Source organism: Gadus macrocephalus, chromosome 2 (assembly GCF_031168955.1).
Source record: "Gadus macrocephalus chromosome 2, ASM3116895v1".
In the NCBI taxonomy this organism is placed as follows: Eukaryota; Metazoa; Chordata; class Actinopteri; order Gadiformes; family Gadidae; genus Gadus; species Gadus macrocephalus.
The window spans coordinates 3,811,913-3,832,091 of NC_082383.1; the positions used below are offsets into that span (position 1 = coordinate 3,811,913).

Below are 20,179 nucleotides of genomic sequence, written 5' to 3' on the forward strand. Positions count from 1 at the left end.
CCTGGCTAATGCTAGTTGTCTAGGTAATGAAGCTAGTTAACAATAGATGGCTAGTTAAATAAGCAAGCTTATGGTAGTTAATGTTGGTCGCGTGACTGACACATACACACATACAACCCCCTCTAAATCCTAATCGCTCTTTAAGTTCTCAGCAGGGGTGTGCTCCTCCTGTCTGTCTCCTGTATTTTCTTGTCTCTCTCTCTGCCTGTCTTTCTGTAGATAAATCTGACAGGTAGACCAGCTGGCAGGTATTTACATTAAAGCCCAGCCAGCCCGCCTCCAGCCACCAAGCAGCCAATCAGAACACACAAGACCTGAAAGCTTAAGGGTGCCATTCGAGGAGATGGCCACACCCCCTCTAAGCTGCTCACAAAAGAGAGACAGAAGCAGGGAGACAGACATAGAAGCAGAGAGACACACAGAAACAGAAAGACAGACATAGAAACAAAGACAGACATATAGAGACGGACATATAGAAGAGTAGAGACAGACAGAGAGAGAGAGACATATAGCAGCTGAGAGGCAGACAGCACTTTGGATGGAGAGATGAAGAGCCTGAAGTAGAGAGACAGACTGAGGTAGAGCCGGAGACAGGCATGGACAGACAGACAGACAGCTGGTCTCTCCTTGTGGGAGGGTGTCTCTTCTTTCCCGGACTTTTCTTCTTCTTCAAGCGAACGCTCACACAGCTGGGCTGTAACCATGGAGACGCTACCACTGCATCGGCCCGGTAAAACACACACACACGCACACACACATACAGGCCATCAAACAAATAGTCACATTTTAGACAATTAATATATATGTATTTAGATACATACATGTGTATATATATGTATAGTATTGTTTATATTATGTGTATCAGGGCCGTGTGTATTTCTATATATCAAATATGTATAGTATATGTTTATATTATGTGTATCAGGGCCGTGTCGGCGGTCCAGGCCATCATGGCGTCTTCGGCTGGCGTCATCATCGTCACTTCCTGTGAGGACGTGATGAGGGACAGGTGAGTTCCTGTTGGAGCAGGTTGGATCATCTAATATCATTTAATCTGCAGGGTCTCTTAAGACCAGCAGAGATGGGAGGAATGACCCAGGGTTTATAGCTGCAAGAAGGTGGCCATTTGTTTTGCTAGTCAAATGAAGTCTGAGCTTTCCCCATTTGCCAGGGAAATGACCAACTCTCTCTTCCCTTGCTCCCTCTCTCCCCTACTCCCTCTTTCCCCCCCTCTCTCTCCCCCACTTCTTCTCTCCCCCCATCTCTCCCCCCCCCCCCCCCCCCCATGTCTCTCTAGGCACTGGCTCTCAGAGTCCTACGTTGTCTTTGCGACGCCCTACTTTGTGTTCGACATCTACACCATGTTCCTCTGCTACAGACACAGGCTACAGGTCAAAGGTCACGAGGGAGGGGTCGGGGTGGGGGGCTACCTGCGCCGCGAGCTCCTTCTGGTCCTCCACCACCTCTTCATGGTGCTGGCCTGCTGCCCCGCCTCTCTGGTAACCACGGCAACTGCTATTTACATTTTACTTGGAACAACCCGGGACCTATAAGTAGTCAATGCTAATTGATAGGGGAGTCAATGATGTAATCAACTAGCTGAGCCTATCCTGAGGGGTGGAGCCTATCCTGGTGGGTGTGGCCTAACCAGGGGGGTGGAGCCTACCTTGGGAATGGGGCCTAACCAGAGGATGGAGTCTAGGCTGGGGGTGGAGCCTAACGCAGAGGGTGGAGCCTAGCCTCGGGGGGTGGAGTCTAGCCTCAGGGGGTGGAGCCTTCCATGGTTTCCATGCTGTGGCATGGTGTGGGAAAGGCTTAGGAGAGGCAGCCATGATGGCTCTGCTTCTCATCGTTCCTAAACGCTAAATCTCCTGCTGTATGTGTTGCAGCGTCTAGGACAGATCAGACCTGTGTAATGTCTGTAGACAGCGGTCTCCTCCCGCAGAGTGAGCCTGACCCGTCTCTGTCTCCCCCCAGTTCTGCAGGCAGGGGAGGGGGGACTTCTTCCAGGGTCTCCTGTTCCTCGCTGAGCTCAGCACGCCCTTCGTGTGTCTGGGGAAGGTTCTGATCCAGGTATCTTCTCTCACATCACATATGAATAACATGTTGGCCCATGTGAATAGCATCTCTCACCCCTTCATAAGACCCATCCCAACTTAATAAGAGCATCTATTGCATCATTTCAAGTAGAAATGTTATCCATTACAATTATCTCAGGGTTATTTATATTTTTATTGATTTTATTCGTGTTATACGGGAAAGTATCAAAGATAACAACGTTACAATTTAAAACGGGCCTGACTCAGTATAAAGCTGATTTCCAGCAGGTTACTCTTCTGCAGCACATACTGTCACACAAACAGGAACAAGGCAAACCACACGTCGCATTTACTTGCAGCACAAACAGGAAGTGTTATGTAGAACAACCAACCACCAGCTTATGTGGTTCATTGTACTGTCTGTGTGTCTACTTTTTTTTTTTTTTTTTCAACGTTGTAGTCCATGTGGTGTGTGTTTGTCCTCCATGTTTTAGTCCATGCGTTTTTTCTCTCTTTCCATCTAAAGGACCACAATGGAAACAAGCCTTTGGGCTTTATTGTGCTTTTTGATCCTTTTGAACACTTCTGTTAATTGCTGTTCAATAAAGTTTTCAATCAATCAATAAAAAAACGATGCATAAACCCCCCAGTGGCGGAGAACAGCGCCGCCTTTATACACGAGCCCGAGCTCCTATTGGTTCATTAAAGGCACCCAGTGCAACTTTCGAGGCTTAAAAATAAACATTCAATTTCTAGTCTTTTTTACACGTAGTAAGTTTCAATAACTCCATACCATTACATACCGACATTTAAGCAGCAAAGATGAGACGTCGTTGTGTGGTGAGAACTGATACAAAATCGATAACAACAACAATGCCGCCATTTTCTTTATTTTTTGTAACCTACAATAAATGAAGCAGGCTTCCAGTCAATGGAAAAATGGCTTCTCCCCACCGGCGATTGTTGTTGTTTACGATTTTCTATCAGTTCTCACCACACAACGACGTCTCATCTTTGCTCCTTGAATGTCGATATGTAATGGTATGGAGTTATTGAAACTTACTACGTGTAAAAAAGACTAGAAATTGAATGTTTATTTTTCATTGAATGTTTACATAAAGTTGCACTGGGTGCCTTTAAGGGAACCCGAAGTAACACAAAATATCAAAGCAACATAGAACATACAGTGGAACGCACAGAGAACTTCTTCCTCTGCTCCTCAGTTCCAACAGCAGAAGACTCTCCTCCACAAGCTCAACGGAGCGCTGATGATCCTCGTCTTCTTCTGCTGTCGCGTGCTGCTCTTCCCCTACATGTACCTCACCTACAGCAGGTAGGCCCCGCCCCCTACCTGTACTACACCTACAGCAGGTAGGCCCCGCCCCTACCTGTACGACACTTACAGCAGGTGGGCACCGCCCCCTACATGTACCTCACCTACAGCAGGTAGGCCCCGCCCCCTACCTGTACGACACTTACAGAAGGTGGGCCCCGCCCCCTACCTGTGCTACCCCTACAGCAGGTAGGCCCCGCCCCTACCTGTACGACACCTACAGCAGGTAGGCCCCGCCCCTACCTGTACGACACCTACAGCAGGTAGGCCCCGCCCCCTACCTGTGCTACCCCTACAGCAGGTAGGCCCCGCCCCCTACCTGTGCTACCCCTACAGCAGGTAGGCCCCGCCCCCTACCTGTGCTACCCCTACAGCAGGTAGGCCCCGCCCCCTACCTGTGCTACCCCTACAGCAGGTAGGCCCCGCCCCTACTTGTGCTACCCCTACAACAGGTAGGCCCCGCCCCTACCTTTGTTTAAGACAGTCACTGTGAATGAGGAAGCCTTTAGGTGTGTTTGCGGGGGCTCCATGCTGACCACAGCGCCCCCTCCCGTGGCTGCAGGTACCTGCGGGTCCCGCTGCTCCGGGTGCCTCTGGAGGTGCCCTGGCCCTGCAACCTGGGGGCCGGCCTCCTGATGGGCCTGCAGGTCCACTGGTTCCTCCTCATCTGCAGGGGAGCCCTCCGCCTTCTGCTCCGCCCAGCGACACCCTGACAGCACAGCCTCCACCCAAACACCGCCCGCTACACCCTGACAGCACAGCCTCCACCCAAACACCACCCGCTACACCCTGACAGCACAGCCTCCACCCAAACACCACCCGCTACACCCTGACAGCACAGCCTCCACCCAAACACCACCCGCTACACCCTGACAGCACAGCCTCCACCCAAACACCACCAGCTACACACTTACACCACCACCACCTGCACCCAAAACCCCCCACATACACCTAACACCTGGATGTGACCTTAACCTGGGACCCTGACCTTGAACCCCTGACCCTGACCTTCACCCCTGACCCTAACCTGGGACCATGGTCATGTCAGGGTGTCTCTGGCCCCCGATGGTCAGACACTGAGGTGGACTTGGACCTTTGACCTCAAGGGATAGAGCTGGGGTTCAAAAAGATGAATTATTATAAGATGTTATTTTATAAGAGGGAATTCATGCAGATGTCTTCTTGTTTACCTACTGGGCCCACTGTTCTGTTCCAGAGGGGAAGTGGTTTATTGTTTAGTATAAAACCAAACATTATACCACAGCATCGTTTAGTAGTAGCATTCTTGCTAACTGCTGTACAGCTGGAATAAACCAAAGGAAATGTGACAATGTGACTTTATTCTTCTGTCATGTTCTTCTCGCTCCAGCGACCGGAGGGACTGGCTAATGGTCTACAGCTCATACGGACTGGGACTGTAAACTGGTCTTCAGCTTGTAAACAGTTGGTTCATCAATGATTGATCCCACAACCTGATTATTGTTTCAACACATTGTAGAGGCCACGCCTACCAAACACTAGTATATAGTCTACACAGGCCTAGTGTTTATACAAGGTAATTAATATAGCAGTTAATTATAATATATGGTAGTTAATATGAGGTAGCCTACTGTTGTATGTAGTGTCGGCCTGCTTTGCGATGCGCATCGATGGATATGATATCAATATCAGATTTTGTCAAACTTTAAATGATTGTTTTACAAAGATCTGCTGCTTGTTAAGACCAACCGATAACAAGTAGGCCTATTCAATAATCAATATCAACGATCGGTATTATAGAGGTGGTTGATAAGATCACGACTTTAACATTCTCCTCACGCCTAGCGAATATTGATTTATGAATACCATGGAGCTCGAACCACTAAAGGTCCAGCTGAAAGAGACTCAAACGATGCATTGATTATGTGATCGTTTTCAACCGGAGGCCGAACTTTGGGTTCCCGTCATTCGGTCAGACCTACGTCACGGGCTTCGCTACCGGGATATATAACAACGCCCTCACGGAACAACGAGTCCTGTGATTAAAGTCCCGACAGCGCTCTGCAGACTTCTTCTTTCTTCCAGGATCATTTTGGCTCTACCCCGACAGATCGAGGTAAGAATGGGCTCTTCATCCGCATCAAGGGGGCGATCTATCGGTGCTTCCCGAAAGTTAGATCTGTCAAACAACTAAACGATCTTACAGGAGTAGTTAAGTAAGTCAAGATGTCTATGTTCGCATGGCCCGTTTGGTGCTAGGGCGTCATTCGGGGTAGAAACATCGTATCTGAGGACATGGACACCAGCTCTGTTTGTGACAGTATCCACTGTCACAAACAGCGGGGGGCGGCGCCCTGGCCTGCGGTCTTTGAAGCGACTCCACCAGCCGCGACGCCATGAGTGACGCGGCGTGTTTCGCTTCCTCCATGAAGTGATTTCGAGTCGTCTGAAAACTGCACATGGTTCTCCAAAGCCTATTTACTAAATAAATAAAATATATCTAAATATGTCCGACCGACTGTGTTCACTACAGAACATATTGGTATTTAATTTATTATAATTAAATTGTCGAAATAAATTGACGACCGGAAATGTTCAAACCTTTTCATAATGTGTCACTTTAGATTAATTGATTTAACTATTGTATGCAGTGCTTGTTATTAAGGTATTTGAAGCATTGTTGTTAATATAATGCAGGACATTTGAACATTAATCCTGTCCGACAGGCCCTTCAGGTTAGGATAGTCTATAATATGAGATAGGCCTGGTGTTTATATAGGGTAGGCCTGGTGTTTATATTGGGTATGCCTAGTGTATATGATGTAGGTCTAGTGTATAGGAGGTAGGCCTGGTGTTTATATTGGGTATGCCATTTTTAATAGGAGATTGGTCTAGTCTACAGTAGGTAAGTCTAGTGCGTGTATATATATATATGGTAGGTCTAGTGTTTATGTAATTGGTGGACGTGTCGCCGGCCAGGATTCTTGTCAGTTGACAAAGAGTCGTAAAGAGCAGAGCTCGGGTCTCCTTGGTGACCGGTTGTTTTGCATATGGCAGCTAGTGGGGGTGAGGGTGGAAATGTGGTAAGTAAGTAAGTAAGCCATGTAGTGAGAACAAAGGGCCAGAGCACACAGCTCAATGAATGAGAGCAGGTAGCGTGTTAAAGGTGAGGGGGCGTGGCCCTCAAGTCTCCAGGGGGCGTGGCCCTCAGGTTTCCAGCAGGTAGGCTCCGCCCCCTACCTGTACTACACCTACAGCACGAAAAGAATGGGACAGAGTTTTTTTGCCTAAATTACACTATTTTAGCCATGGTGACAAAATGGCTACTACGTTGACGATCATTAAAGGAGAAGCGTTTAAAACCCGACATTTTGTCGCTGGCTTGAAGAGCAGATCTTAAAGGTTGTATCAGCGATTCTGATTGAAACATAAAGTATCACATTCATCTGCTTTTTCCTCACGATCCGCTTGCTGCCCGCCCCATAAGCAGGCTGTCAAAAAAACGCGTCTCTCTAGGCAGCCTAGGCTCCGAGATCGCCCACAGAAACAAATGGTGCACCTCAAAATCAAAATAAACAGTGTTCCAACCAATCACAGACAAGGGGTGGGTGTTGTGGTGTTTCGCGCTCGTGCACGCGAAGTGGTAGCTACAAATTCCTGTTGCATTTTCACGCACGTTCAGAAAAATGCGCGTCCATGATCATTTTCAAAACACGGGAGGGAGGGGCTAGCTGGCTCTGTTGTGTTTTGGAATCTCGCAACGGAAGTCGGGGCAACCAGAATCGCTGATACAACCTTTAAGAAGCTGTGACTCTAATTCCTCCGTCTTCAGATGCCGAAAGGACCGAGCCGACCGCAGGAGTTTGACGGACAGATGGACGTGTCAATCATCCGGATCCCGCCCCACCACTACATCCATGTGCTGGACCAGAACACCAACATCGCCCGCGTGGAGATCGGCCCGCTCACCTACATACGGCAGGACAACGAGAGGTACGGCTGTTAGCGCTGCTGGCGGCTAACGGGCTGCACACCTCTCGCCCTCACCCATTCATCCACCAATGAACTAATCCCTTCATACACCGACCGCCCTGTCCTGTTCCACCACTCCTCCGGTTAGAACCGGATCAGCTGGATGTGTCGCGAGGGAGCACTCATGGACGCTTCATTAGATTAACCACAGTGCTAGATTAACCGACCCATCGTGCTAGGTTAACCAACCCATTGTGCAAAGTTAACTAACCCATCATGCAAAGTTAACTAACCCATCATTCCAAGCTAATTAACCCATCGAGCCAAGCTAACTAACCCATTGGGCCAAGCTAACTAACCCGTCGTGCTAGGTCAACTAACCCACCACACTAGGATTGGAGCCACAGCCTGTAACGTATTCAAAGTAAGATGGCCGAGGCTGGGAAATCTGCGTGATGAACTGGGAGGAGAGTGTTGCTACTGGTCAGGTATAAGTGGGAGGAGGCGGGCCTTAGCACAGGATGTTAGTGGCTGATTGGTTGATGGATTATCCACGTTAAAGGAGCATTTCACCGGTGGAGGCATGAATATGTATTGAAATTGGGTCCTATATGTAGTCGAATAATAAAATAAAATTCTAATTTGGTGACTTTTTGACCGAGAAAAGGCAGAAAGTGACTTTTTGGCACTTGTGGATTGAAGACAACAACTCCCACCATGCACCACGATGCACAGCTTCGCTGGCCACTCCCGCTGATCTAGATCTCCGCCTATCGGACACCTCGCTGTTCCATCTACCAAGCTGATACCGCAAGACTGCTGGAAAATCATTTATTTCAAAGTGAAGATCCAGTACCTTCCGCCATTGTACTCAAGTTTTATCAACAGCCTCTGTTAGCTTAGCTTCAGACGCTGTGGATGTTAGTTTCTGCTGGTGAAGTCCCACCCACTGGCACTGCTCTAATAGGTCTGTAGCGTCAGTGGGTCCCACCCCCTATAGAGGGGTGGGACTAGTGCCTGTAGTCTTACGAAAATCCTCCCCTCTTCAACTTCCTATTTACTTCTACGCAAAAATCGTCATATTGCGTCATCTTAAACAGGAAGTGTTGGAGATCGATACGGATCTCTCCAGAAAATAAGGGAATGATGCACGACCAATCAAAAATATGAGTGGGTTTCTAACGATACAAAGCTTAATGGAAATGGGTTTAAGTTTACCTTTAAGTTAATTGGTGCTCAGCAGCCCGACCGAGACCTCAGGGGCTAAAGGTCGGCCTTGTGTTCCCAGAGTGCTCTTCTCCCCGGTCCGTATGATCATGGTGCCGCCGCGCCACTACTGCGTCATCGCCAACCCCGTCGCCCGCGACGACGAAGGCCTGGCGCTGTTCGACCAATCAGGACAGGCCAAGCTCCGCCACGCGGACCTGGAGATCCGGCTGGCCCAGGACCCCTTCCCCCTGTACCCGGGAGAGGAGACCCAGCTGGTAGGCACTCACTCAGTCATTCACTCAGTCATTCCTTCATTCATTCAGACATTCATTCACTCCGCTCTCCCCCCCCCCCCCACAGGAAGTGACCCCCCTGGTCATCGTGTACCCCGACACGGCGCTGCGGCTCCAGGCACTGCTGGACTTTGAGGACGTTAGCGGAGGAGAGCAGCGGGTGGCCGGGGACGAGTGGCTGTTTGAGGGGCCGGGTGGGACACACACACACACACACACACACACACACACACACACACACACACACACACACACACACACACACACACACACACACACACACACACACACACACACACACACACACACAACACACACCAGAAGGCCTTGTGTGTGAGGAATATTAAATTACTAGTGTGTGTTTGTGTGGTTGCTAGGGACCTACATCCCCAGGAAGGAGGTAGTTGTCTTGGAGACAGTGAAGGCCACGGTGATCAGAGAGAACCAGGCCATCCGCCTCCGCGCCCGCAAGGAGGGGGTAGACCGGGGTGGCGTGCACCGCGTCACAGGTACACACACACGCATGCACGCACGCACACACACGCAAAAATTACACTTTAAATACGACAAATTAGCATGTCACTCACTGTGCTCTATAAATAGGGAGGACAAATATCGTGTGTGTGTGTGTGTGTGTGTGTGTGTGTGTGTGTGTGTGTGTGTGTGTGTCCCATCAATAGGCGAGGAGTGGCTTGTCAAGAAGGTGGGGGCGTATCTCCCAGGAGCCCATGAGGAGGTCCTGGACATCGTGAACGCCTTCATCCTCACCGACAAGGTCGGTCCACCTCCCGCTGTAGACCCTGGTGTGACCAGGTTACCGCGGTAACAGCCTGGTTACCAAACTGGTAACCAGTTTGGGACCGCAGGTCCGGTGGCGCGTGTTGCAGCGGGGTCAGCTGACCCCCGACGTTCGCTTTATATCACAATTTTTATTGTATTTTTTATTTAATGTTTTTATTATAGTTATTATCATAATTGTTGTCAAGCACATTGAGTTGCACTTGTGTATGAAATGGGCTACATAAATAAACGGCCCGTACCGTACTAAAGCCTTCTGACCTGTGGCGCTGCTCCCTCCACCCACCAGAGGGCGCTGCACGTGCGGGCGCTGCGGCACTTCAAGGACGCGGGCGGCCGGGACCGGCGCACGGGGGAGGAGTGGCTGGTGACGCTGGCGGACCGCGAGGCGCACGTGCCGGCGGTGGCGGAGGAGGTGGTGGGCGTGGTCGAGGTCACCACGCTCAGCAGCCGGCAGTACTGCGTGGTGCTGGACCCGGTGGGCGCCGACGGGAAGCCACAGCTGGGCCAGAAGAGGGTCGTCAAGGTAACGCTCCCCCCACACCAACTCCTCACACATTCAACCCCCTCCCCCCCATCTCCTCAACCCTCCTCCTCAGCGCCCTGGGAGAGGATGGAAGGTTCGACCTAACGCTACTGTTCTCCTCCTCCTCTCCTCTCCTCTCCTCTCCACTCCTCCTCCACTCCTCCCTCTCCTCCTCCTCCTCCCACCTCCTCCTGTAGGGGGAGCGCTCCTTCTTCCTGCGTCCGGGGGAGTGTCTGGAGGACGGTATCCAGGACGTCTACATCCTGTCTGAGGACGAGGGGCTGGTGCTCCGCGCCGTGGAGACCTTCCAGGACGACGACCAGGTGAGCCTAGCCTAGCATAGCTAACCACTTAGCCTAGCATATCTAAAGCTCTTAGCTTAGCATAGCTAAAACTCTTAAAACACTAACCACTTAGCCTAGCATAGCTAAACGGTATTTCCTTGCATAGCCAACCACTTGGCTAAGCTAAACCACTTAGCCTAGCCTAGCTGATCCAACTAGCATAGCCTAGCTAAAACAGCTAGCCTTGCATTGCCTAGTTAAACCACCTAGCATATCATAGCCTAGCTCAACTGCCTAGCTAAACGGCTTATCCTAGCTAGATCACCTGACCCAGCCTAGCTTGGTCACCTAGTTAAACCGCCTAGCCGCTTGGTGAACCAACCAGCTAGCTAATCCACCAAACTTGGCCGTGTGAGCCGCACATAGACAAGCTAAAACCACTAGCTTAGCCTAACTCAGTCAACCATCCTAGCTAATGCTAGCACAGCTCGTGCTGAACGCTGAAGTGTTTCAGGGATCTGCTTCAGCTTCTTTCTCACATTTCCCTCCTTTTCCTCCTCACTAATTGGTTCCCTCCCTCCCCTCTTGTCTTACTCCTCCCTCCCCCCTCTCTCCCTCCCCTCTCCTCTCACTCCTTCTGTCGTCCCTTCATCCGTTCTTCTCAGTTGCATCGTCCTACCTCCCCCCCCTCCTCCCCCCCCCTCCCCCCAGCACCTCCCTCCCCCCACCAGAGCATCGCCTCTCTAACCTGTCTCTCCCACCTCCTCTCTCTCCCCCACTCTCTCTGCCTCCCCCAGGAGGATGTGCAGGAGGAGGAGCCCCAGAGGCCGAAGCGCTCCAAGACGGTCCGTCGTCCTGGCGACCGCTGGATGCTGCGGGGGCCCATCGAGTACGTTCCCCCGGTAACGGTGGAGGTGATGGTGCGACGCCAAGCCATCCCATTGGACGAGAACGAGGGCCTGTACGTCCGCGACATCAAGACGGGGAAGGTAGGCTATAGCTGTACTGGTTATACTGGTTAGACTGGGTATACTAGTTACAATAGTTATGCCGGCTATGTTAGTTATACTGGGTTTTAATAATTGGTATACTAGCTACACTGGGTATACTGGTCCTCCTCCTCTCCAGGTGCGCGCGGTCATCGGCCACACCTACATGCTGACCCATGATGAGGAGCTGTGGGAGAAGGAGCTGCCGGCCAACGTGGAGACGCTGCTGGCCGCGGCCCGCGACCCGCTCACCCACCGCTCGGACCGCTCGGCCGCCGGGGCCGCCGCCCCCCGCGACCGCACCCGCATGGTCTCGTACCGCGTGCCCCACAACGCCGCCGTGCAGGTCTACGACTACCGCGAGAAGAAAGCCAGGTACCGCCCGCCTGCGCTTAGAGCCTAGCCTGCGCTTAGAGCCTAGCCTGCGCTTAGAGCCTAGCCTGGGCTTAGAGCCTGGCCTGGGCTTAGAGCCTGGCCTGGGCTTAGAGCCTGGCCTGGGCTTAGAGCCTGGCCTGGGCTTAGAGCCTGGGCTGGGCTTAGAGCCTGGGCTGGGCTTAGAGCCTGGGCTGGGTTTAGAGCCTGGCCTGGGCTTAGAGCCTGGCCTGGGCTTAGAGCCTGGGCTGGGCTTAGAGCCTGGCCTGGGCTTAGAGCCTGGGCTGGGCTTAGAGCCTGGGCTTAGAGCCTGGGCTGGGCTTAACCCTCTGTGCTGGGCTTAACCGTCTGGGCTGGGCTTAACCGTCTGGGTTTTCCCTCCTGGCAAAAAATTTTTGACGTATGGATTTGTTGGGTTCTTTAATGTGGTGTTAATGGGTGGGGATTTGTTGTGTTGGTATGGTGGTGTATTTTGCTGGCAGGGTGGTGTAAATGGGATGCGTATTGTGGTTTAAATGGGTGTATTGTGGTGTAAGTAGGTGGTGTTTTGGCAGGGCAGGGTTAATGGGTGGTGCGTTGTGTTGTAGGGTGGTGTGTTGTGTTGTAGGGTGGTGCGTTGTGTTGTAGGGTGGTGTGTTGTGGTGTTAATGGGTGGTGTGTTGTGGTGTTAATGGGTGGTGCAGTGTGGTGTTAATGGGTGGTGCAGTGTGGTGTTAATGGGTGGTGCGTTGTGTTGTAGGGTGGTGTTTGGTCCGGAGCTGGTGATGCTGGGGCCTGATGAACAGTTCACGGTGCTCTCGCTGTCCGGAGACAAACCCAAGAGGCCCAACGTCATCAAGGCCGTCTGCCTGCTGCTCGGACCCGACTTCTTCACAGACATCATCACCATAGAGACGGCGGACCACGCCCGCCTGCAGCTGCAGCTCTCCTACAACTGGTACTGGGGGGGGGCGCGTTCACCTTGTCGCTTCATATTAACGACCAATCATTTGGTTGTAGTCAGAGCTTTGAGCTTTGATAAGCGCATTAACTTGCCCAGAGTGAGTTAACTGTATAAAAGGGTCTGTAAAGGTTTCCAGTCTACACAACAGTGTGTAGACTGTAGGGCTGTAACGATACGCGTATCAAACCGAAAATCGCGATACTCAAAGCCACGAACCTGTCTCGCGGTGTGAGAAGGCAGAAGCGCGATATGCCCTTTCTAACTCTTCGGTCAAATTGTCCGATTGAAATTTGCTAATAATTTGTCTAAATAATAGTCTGCTGACAGCGCCCCCTCCTATCGATGCCGTAAATATGTGACGAGATGCCCTCTCTGTGATCACAGCTCTCCGTGGCTACGGAGGATTGCATTTCTCCACAGCCGTCGAAGTCCTCATATGCGATATGAACGACATTTATCCAGAGTGGGCCAAGCACGAAAAAAATTGCCTGTGTGATCCTGTCTCTATTGTTTTGTGTGATTTGACTGGCAGTTTGTCTGCTTATAGGTCGGAATGAAGCGGCCACCGATTATTGACAGGATGGGTACTTTATTCTACCGGACTCGTTCGCTTCTTCACTAGACACACGCGCTACCGCTCGCTCTCCTCGCTCGTCCACTCACTCGCTGACGTCACTCACACACGCATACGCACACTGCCATTCTCCCGCACACACATATGCTACTCGTAACACTATGCCTCGTTATTGCGACGTTCATGTTTTTCCTCATCTATTGAAAGTTAGGCTATTAAACATGTTGCATTCTATACGGCCTGATTATGTCATTATTTAAGCTACATAGCCTAATAAGAAGCGCTAATAAGGATATTTGAATAAACCAACCAAACAGTTAAAGGGGCCCTATTATGCCTACAAGCAAAAAGCATCCTCCAACTGCAATCTTTGGTTATTTCTTTATTAATTTAGCTATACTTTAATAGTATTCTTTCGGTTCAAATCTGTTCAGTGTTCCAAATTATTTGTTATTAAATGTTACATTAAGATAATTGGCATTTAAGTGTTGTTTAAATAAAATGCTTTTTAAATTTAAAAGAATCGTGGGATGTATCGAACCGTGGGTCAAAAATCGTGATACAAACCGAATCGTGAATTTGTGTATCGTTACAGCCCTAGTAGACTGGCAACTATAGCATTTCTTTTTTTGTTGTAAATAAACGGGGGAACAAGGCGTATCTCCGCCCGTTGGGACTGTGGTTTGAGTCCTGGTTTCTGGCCCAGCAACTGATCCATCTCCCCTCAGAGTCTGCGAGGTCGGAGAAATGAACTCTGAACAAATGAGGCAGAAAACGAAAATCAAAAATGTCAAAGATTTGCTGTAAAAAAAATGCCGTTGGTTTATAGGACCACTCCCCCAGAGAGCGACATAGTGAGTTCTAGGGGTGAGCTGCTCACTGCCTCACTCTCCGCAGGCATTTTGAAGTCAAGGCCCCGTTGGACGTGGAGCAGGCCACCGCGCTGTTCTCGGTTCCCGACTTCGTGGGCGACGCCTCCAAAGCCATCGCCTCGCGCATCCGCGGAGCCGTTGCCTCTGTGCAGTTTGATGACTTCCACAAGGTCTGTCTGACTACCTGTCTGTATGTAGGACCTCCTGTCTGTCTGACTACAGGTCTGTCTGACTACAGGTCTGTGTGTCTTACAGTTGACATACTACTTTCGTACCATAATTTCAGATATCGGTTTCAATATTAAATGTAGCGAGATGTATCCCTCAATTATAACTACAATTAAACTCTGGCTAGATGTAGATCATCATCATCAGCACTACAAGGTCTCTTTTTGTGTCGGTTTGGCTTCCCCCCCCAGAACTCCAACCGGATCATCTTCTCGGCCGTGTTCGGTTTTGATGAGAAGCTGGCGGTGCGCAACGTGCTGCGCTTCTCCCAGAACCTGCTGGTGATCAGCAGCGTGGACATCCAGTCGGTGGAGCCGGTGGACCAGCGCACCCGCGACGCCCTGCAGAAGAGCGTCCAGCTGGCCATCGAGATCACCACCAACTCCCAGGAGGCCGCCGCGCGGTGAGCAGCCTTTAGGGATACCGTGAGGAACAGCACCTCTAGTGATACCGTGTGGAACAGCACCTCTAATGATACCGTGAGGAACAGCACCTCTAGTGATACCGTGAGGAACAGCACCTCTAGTGATACCGTGAGGAACAGCACCTCTAGTGATACCGTGAGGAACAGCACCTCTGGTGATACCGTGAGGAACAGCACCTCTAGTGATAGACTGAGAACAGCACCTCTAGTGATACCGTGAGGAACAGCACCTCTAGTGATACCGTGAGGAACAGCACCTCTAGTGATACCGTGAGGAACAGCACCTCTAGTGATACCCCGAAGAAGAAACCCTTTATTTATAAACGGAGGGATAACGGCTTTATTTATATTGACAATATAACTTGTTCAAACACAGACTAGCCCACGCCTGTACAGAACATGACTAAATCTCTGACCTGTGTGCAGCCACGAGGCCGAGCGCCTGGAGCAGGAGGCCCGCGGTCGACTGGAGCGCCAGAAGATCACCGACCAGGCTGAGGCCGAGCGGGCTCGCAAGGAGCTGCTGGAGCTGGAGGCCCTGAGGTAGGCCGTGCTGACTTGAGCGTGTCGGAGGTCGCCTCCTGTGGTGACCAGGGGGACTGTGTGTGTGTGCTACATCGTCCACTAACTTTGCATACATGTCAACCATAGTTCCGGTCTCCAGGTGCTTTACAGACCCCTGGTTTAACGACAAACTCGACCCTTAACCTCTAAAGTGCAGCGGTGGAGAGTACGGGAGCAGCGAAGGCGGAGGCTCAGTCCCGGGCGGAGGCGGCTCGGATCCAGGGCGAGGCGGCGGTCAACGAGGCCAAACTCAAGGCTGAGGCCCAGCGCATCGAGGCGGTAAAGACCCCTCAACTCACCCCTCAACTCCCTCTTTCCTAACTCCCCCCTTAACTCCCCCCTCACCTAACCCCTGACCCCTCTACGGCGCGGCGCCGCCCCTCTCCAGGAGGGGGAGCTGCAGCGGCTGACCAAGGCGCGGGAGCAGGAGCTGCTCTACCAGAAGCAGGTGGACCTCCAGACGGTGGAGAAGACGCAGAAGCTGGCCCAGATCGAGACGCAGCGCTTCAACGACATGATGACCAGTCTGGGCAAAGACACGCTGAGTGACATCGCCCGGGCCGGGCCGGAGATGCAGGTAACCCCCGGAATCACATGACCTCCAGCCGTGACCCCACATGACCTCCAAATGTGAACCCTCGTGACCTCCAGCTTTGACCCCTCGTGACCCTGACCAATGAACCATCAACAGCCTCCAAACCTTGTGTCCCAGTTTCTCCTTCAGAGCTTTAGAGCCTGAAAACAAACATTTACACTGACACAAAACAATTCATTAAAGCAATATTGAATCAATTGGTCGAAGACGAGGCGAATCCAAACATGTAAACAGTAAGAAGGTGCATTTTTTAATCCGTCTGTCTTCTGTCTGTCAGGCCAAACTACTCCAGTCTCTGGGTATAAAGTCCACCCTCATCACCGACGGCTCCACCCCCATCAACCTGTTCACCACCGCCAGCGGCCTGATGGGGGCGCTGCCGGGCCAGTGAGCTCATCGACGCCGTGATGTCAGCCAGATGATGTCATCTACGCTGTGATGTCACGGTTCTTCCTGAAGGAGCTTTCTACTAAAGATCATAATCATGTTGCCACGCTTTCCGATCGCATGGACCCGCACACACAATGAGATATACACACCATGAGATACAAACACCATGAGATACACCCATTATGTACACAGCATGACCAAAACTACATGCAACACACAGCATACTGTAGTAATGTGTTAAGTAATGCAATGATATCTTTGTGCCTTATAAAGTTCTGTTTGAATCTTCAAAAGCCTGTGGTTGTGTTTCATGTTTGGACACAATGATTCAGCTCTCGTCTCTATTAGTCCATTAAAAATATATGAATTGCCCATGAATTCAAAATGTTATTATACATATATCTGCAGAAATATTATCTTACTATATTCAAAATATAGAAATAATGGTTGCCTTTTGAAACAAGTGGCTGAAGTATACATTCGTACCAAGTCGTTATTTTCTGCCATCTATTTGGGCAACGGTCTGCTCGGTCAAATGCCTAGCAACCAAGTAGGCTACAGCAGAATTCAAAATGTACCGCGCGGTAAATATCTTCCTCTGTGAACAAGTTATAAACGGTCAGAACAAGCTGCCTCGAATCATTAAACTATTATTGATTTAAAAGATTTTTCAATTTAAAAGGATGGTATAATAATGTTACTGAGACAATTTTTCATGAGTGAAAATATATTAACGATTTTTATAGTAATGTTTCATGTATATGATAATAATAAACCGGTCAGAAAGACCGTGAGCTGAATCAGAAACGTTAAGAAGCTAAAAATATTTTTTTTACATTGAATGAACAGTTCGAGTCATTTAATGATCTAGTAACTATAATGATCTTTCTCCCAGCAACGGAATTCTGTGTCTCTTAATCCAGCCAATCACGCAAACGGCATGTCACATGCTGATTTGCATGCGCCTCCTATAAATACGGTTGTAAACGAGAGCAGCACACCATCGCATCCATTATCATCATGCCTGCTGACGTTGCTAAACCCGCGCCCAAGAAGGGCTCCAAGAAAGCGGTCTCCAAGACCGCAGTTAAGGGCGGTAAGAAGCGCCGCAAGTCCAGGAAGGAGAGCTATGCCATCTACGTCTACAAGGTGCTGAAGCAGGTCCACCCCGACACCGGCATCTCCTCCAAGGCGATGGGGATCATGAACTCCTTCGTCAACGACATCTTCGAGCGTATCGCCGGTGAGGCCTCTCGCCTGGCTCACTACAACAAACGCCGCACCATCACCTCCCGGGAGATCCAGACCGCCGTCCGCCTGCTGCTCCCCGGTGAGCTGGCCAAGCACGCAGTGTCTGAGGGCACCAAGGCTGTGACCAAGTACACCAGCTCCAAGTAGACCTCACCATTCAACCAAACAAACGGTTCTTTTAAGAACCACCCAAATGCCTTCAAAAGAGCTTGCTCCAAACTAATCTATGAGCTAGGCCTATATCGTTTACATAATACTTTATTCTGCCGTTAACCCCCAACGCCGGGATATAACACGTTTAGTGTACCATGTCGTGGAATCCCTTTGCTAAATTATGACTACTTGTCCTTGAAGGGGGGCATTAGTGATGTATGAATATCTATGCCCTTCATGAGATAAGCCTATACCAGGCTTTTCTATTCTGTACAAGTAGGCCTACTAATGGACGGAATGAATGCAATAGTCTGGCAGCAATCACATTTCGGCTCTGGTGTTGTCACTAATGTTTCTCCATTAGTAAGAACAGTTAGGCTAATTGTTCTTTATTCATATTTGAGATATATTATTTTAACTGTTCACATTTCTTAGGGCTCCAACTGATATTATTTCAAACAATCCTCCGATTGTTTACGTCCGTACAAGGACGGACCGACGGACCCGCACACACAATGAGATATACACACCATGAGATACAAACACCATGAGATACACCCATTATGTACACAGCATGACCAAAACTACATGCAACACACAGCATACTGTAGTAATGTGTTAAGTAATGCAATGATATCTTTGTGCCTTATAAAGTTCTGTTTGAATCTTCAAAAGCCTGTGGTTGTGTTTCATGTTTGGACACAATGATTCAGCTCTCGTCTCTATTAGTCCATTAAAAATATATGAATTGCCCATGAATTCAAAATATTATTATACATATATCTGCAGAAATATTATCTTACTATATTCAAAATATAGAAATAATGGTTGCCTTTTGAAACAAGTGGCTGAAGTATACATTCGTACTAAGTCGTTATTTTCTGCCATCTATTTGGGCAACGGTCTGCTCGGTCAAATGCCTATAGCAGCCAAGTAGGCCTACAGCAGAATTCAAAATGTACCGCGCGGTAAATATCTTCCTCTGTGAAGAAGTTATAAACGGTCAGAACAAGCTGCCTCGAATCATTAAACTATTATTGATTTAAAAGATTTTTCAATTTAAAAGGATGGTTTAATAATGTTACTGAGACAATTTTTCATGAGTGAAAATATATTAACGATTTTTATAGTAATGTTTCATGTATATGATAATAATAAACCGGTCAGAAAGACCGTGAGCTGAATCAGAAACGTTAAGAAGCTACAAATATTTTTTTTTACATTGAATGAACAGTTCGAGTCATTTAATGATCTAGTAACTATAATGATCTTTCTCCCAGTCCCAGCAACGGAATTCTGTGTCCCTTAATCCAGCCAATCACGCAAACGGCATGTCACATGCTGATTTGCATGCGCCTCCTATAAATACGGTTGTAAAAGTGAGCAGCACACCATCGCATCCATTATCATCATGCCTGCTGACGTTGCTAAACCCGCGCCCAAGAAGGGCTCCAAGAAAGCGGTCTCCAAGACCGCAGTCAAGGGCGGCAAGAAGCGCCGCAAGTCCAGGAAGGAGAGCTATGCCATCTACGTCTACAAGGTGCTGAAGCAGGTCCACCCCGACACTGGCATCTCCTCCAAGGCGATGGGGATCATGAACTCCTTCGTCAACGACATCTTCGAGCGTATCGCCGGTGAGGCCTCTCGCCTGGCTCACTACAACAAACGCCGCACCATCACCTCCCGGGAGATCCAGACCGCCGTCCGCCTGCTGCTCCCCGGTGAGCTGGCCAAGCACGCCGTGTCTGAGGGCACCAAGGCGGTGACCAAATACACCAGCTCCAAGTAGACCTCACCATTCAACCAAACAAACGGTTCTTTTAAGAACCACCCAAATACCTTCAAAAGAGCTTGCTCCAAACTAATATCGTTTACATAATACTATTTGCTGCCGTTAACCCCCAGCGCCGGGATATAACACGTTTAATGTACCATGTCGTTGAATCCCTTTGCTAAATTATGACTACTTGTCCTTAAAATGGGAAATAATGGTTGGCTTTTGAAACGAGTGGCTGAAGTATACATTCGTACTAGATCGTCATTTTCTGGCATCTATTTGGGCGTCGGTCTGCTCAGTCAAATGCCTAGCAACCAAGTAGGCCTACAGCAGAATTCAAAATGTACCGCGCGGTAAATGTCTTCCTCTGTGACGTACTTATAAGCGGTCAGAAAAAGCTGCCTCGAGTCATTAAACCAGTATTGATTTAAAAGATGTTTCAATTTAAAAGGATGGTATAATGTAACTGACCATTTTTCATGAGTGAAAATATATTAACGATTTTTATAGTAATGTTTCATGTATATGATAATAAACCGGTCAGCAAGACCGTGAGCTGGATCAGAAACGTTAAGAAGCTAAAAATATTTGTTTACATTGAATGAACAGTTCGA

At 49.5% G+C, this 20,179-nt stretch overlaps 4 protein-coding genes and 1 long non-coding RNA gene across 5 annotated transcripts; all 5 read left to right on the forward strand.

The window, feature by feature from the left end:
* Nucleotides 1-24: 24 nt before the first annotated feature.
* LOC132472123 (ceramide synthase-like) lies at nt 25-4,708 on the forward strand. The gene is made up of 6 exons (XM_060071590.1): nt 25-730; nt 926-1,009; nt 1,298-1,499; nt 1,978-2,073; nt 3,263-3,372; nt 3,935-4,708. Exons 1-6 carry the CDS (start codon nt 597-599, stop codon nt 4,083-4,085), a joined length of 777 nt encoding a protein of 258 aa, XP_059927573.1. The 5' UTR covers nt 25-596; the 3' UTR covers nt 4,086-4,708.
* A 592-nt stretch (nt 4,709-5,300) lies between these two features.
* mvp (major vault protein) lies at nt 5,301-16,677 on the forward strand. The gene is made up of 17 exons (XM_060071057.1): nt 5,301-5,467; nt 7,184-7,344; nt 8,612-8,807; nt 8,893-9,019; nt 9,203-9,334; nt 9,506-9,600; nt 9,913-10,149; nt 10,347-10,472; nt 11,231-11,422; nt 11,562-11,797; nt 12,534-12,731; nt 14,209-14,353; nt 14,603-14,814; nt 15,262-15,378; nt 15,552-15,678; nt 15,788-15,976; nt 16,272-16,677. The coding sequence occupies exons 2-17, from the start codon at nt 7,184-7,186 to the stop codon at nt 16,383-16,385; spliced, it is 2,604 nt and encodes an 867-aa protein (XP_059927040.1). The 5' UTR covers nt 5,301-5,467; the 3' UTR covers nt 16,386-16,677.
* Nucleotides 12,743-14,052, forward strand: LOC132472428 (uncharacterized). Its single transcript, XR_009529073.1, has 2 exons — nt 12,743-12,903; nt 13,913-14,052. It is a non-coding gene; the product is annotated as an uncharacterized LOC132472428 (long non-coding RNA).
* A 701-nt stretch (nt 16,678-17,378) lies between the features above and the next one.
* Nucleotides 17,379-17,822, forward strand: LOC132472306 (histone H2B-like). The gene has a single exon (XM_060071862.1). The coding sequence runs from the start codon at nt 17,405-17,407 to the stop codon at nt 17,780-17,782; it is 378 nt and encodes a 125-aa protein (XP_059927845.1). The 5' UTR covers nt 17,379-17,404; the 3' UTR covers nt 17,783-17,822.
* A 1,362-nt stretch (nt 17,823-19,184) lies between these two features.
* On the forward strand, nt 19,185-19,621 carry LOC132472355 (histone H2B-like). Its single transcript, XM_060071949.1, has one exon. It carries the CDS (start codon nt 19,200-19,202, stop codon nt 19,575-19,577), a length of 378 nt encoding a protein of 125 aa, XP_059927932.1. The 5' UTR covers nt 19,185-19,199; the 3' UTR covers nt 19,578-19,621.
* The last annotated feature ends 558 nt before the right edge of the window (nt 19,622-20,179 follow it).

What these genes read in the sequence shown, in the direction of transcription:
- LOC132472123 (XM_060071590.1), top strand. Translation starts at nt 597, where the DNA reads ATGGACAGACAGACAGACAGCTGGTCTCTCCTTGTGGGAGGGTGTCTC. An exon ending in GCTACCACTGCATCGGCCCG is followed by an intron (nt 731 to 925) that starts GTAAAACACACA and finishes TATGTGTATCAG; the next exon opens with GGCCGTGTCGGCGGTCCAGG. An exon ending in CCTGCTGCCCCGCCTCTCTG is followed by an intron (nt 1,500 to 1,977) that starts GTAACCACGGCA and finishes GTCTCCCCCCAG; the next exon opens with TTCTGCAGGCAGGGGAGGGG.
- mvp (XM_060071057.1), top strand. Translation starts at nt 7,184, where the DNA reads ATGCCGAAAGGACCGAGCCGACCGCAGGAGTTTGACGGACAGATGGAC. An exon ending in TGGCGTGCACCGCGTCACAG is followed by an intron (nt 9,335 to 9,505) that starts GTACACACACAC and finishes TCCCATCAATAG; the next exon opens with GCGAGGAGTGGCTTGTCAAG. An exon ending in TCCCAGGAGGCCGCCGCGCG is followed by an intron (nt 14,815 to 15,261) that starts GTGAGCAGCCTT and finishes ACCTGTGTGCAG; the next exon opens with CCACGAGGCCGAGCGCCTGG.
- LOC132472306 (XM_060071862.1), top strand. Translation starts at nt 17,405, where the DNA reads ATGCCTGCTGACGTTGCTAAACCCGCGCCCAAGAAGGGCTCCAAGAAA.
- LOC132472355 (XM_060071949.1), top strand. Translation starts at nt 19,200, where the DNA reads ATGCCTGCTGACGTTGCTAAACCCGCGCCCAAGAAGGGCTCCAAGAAA.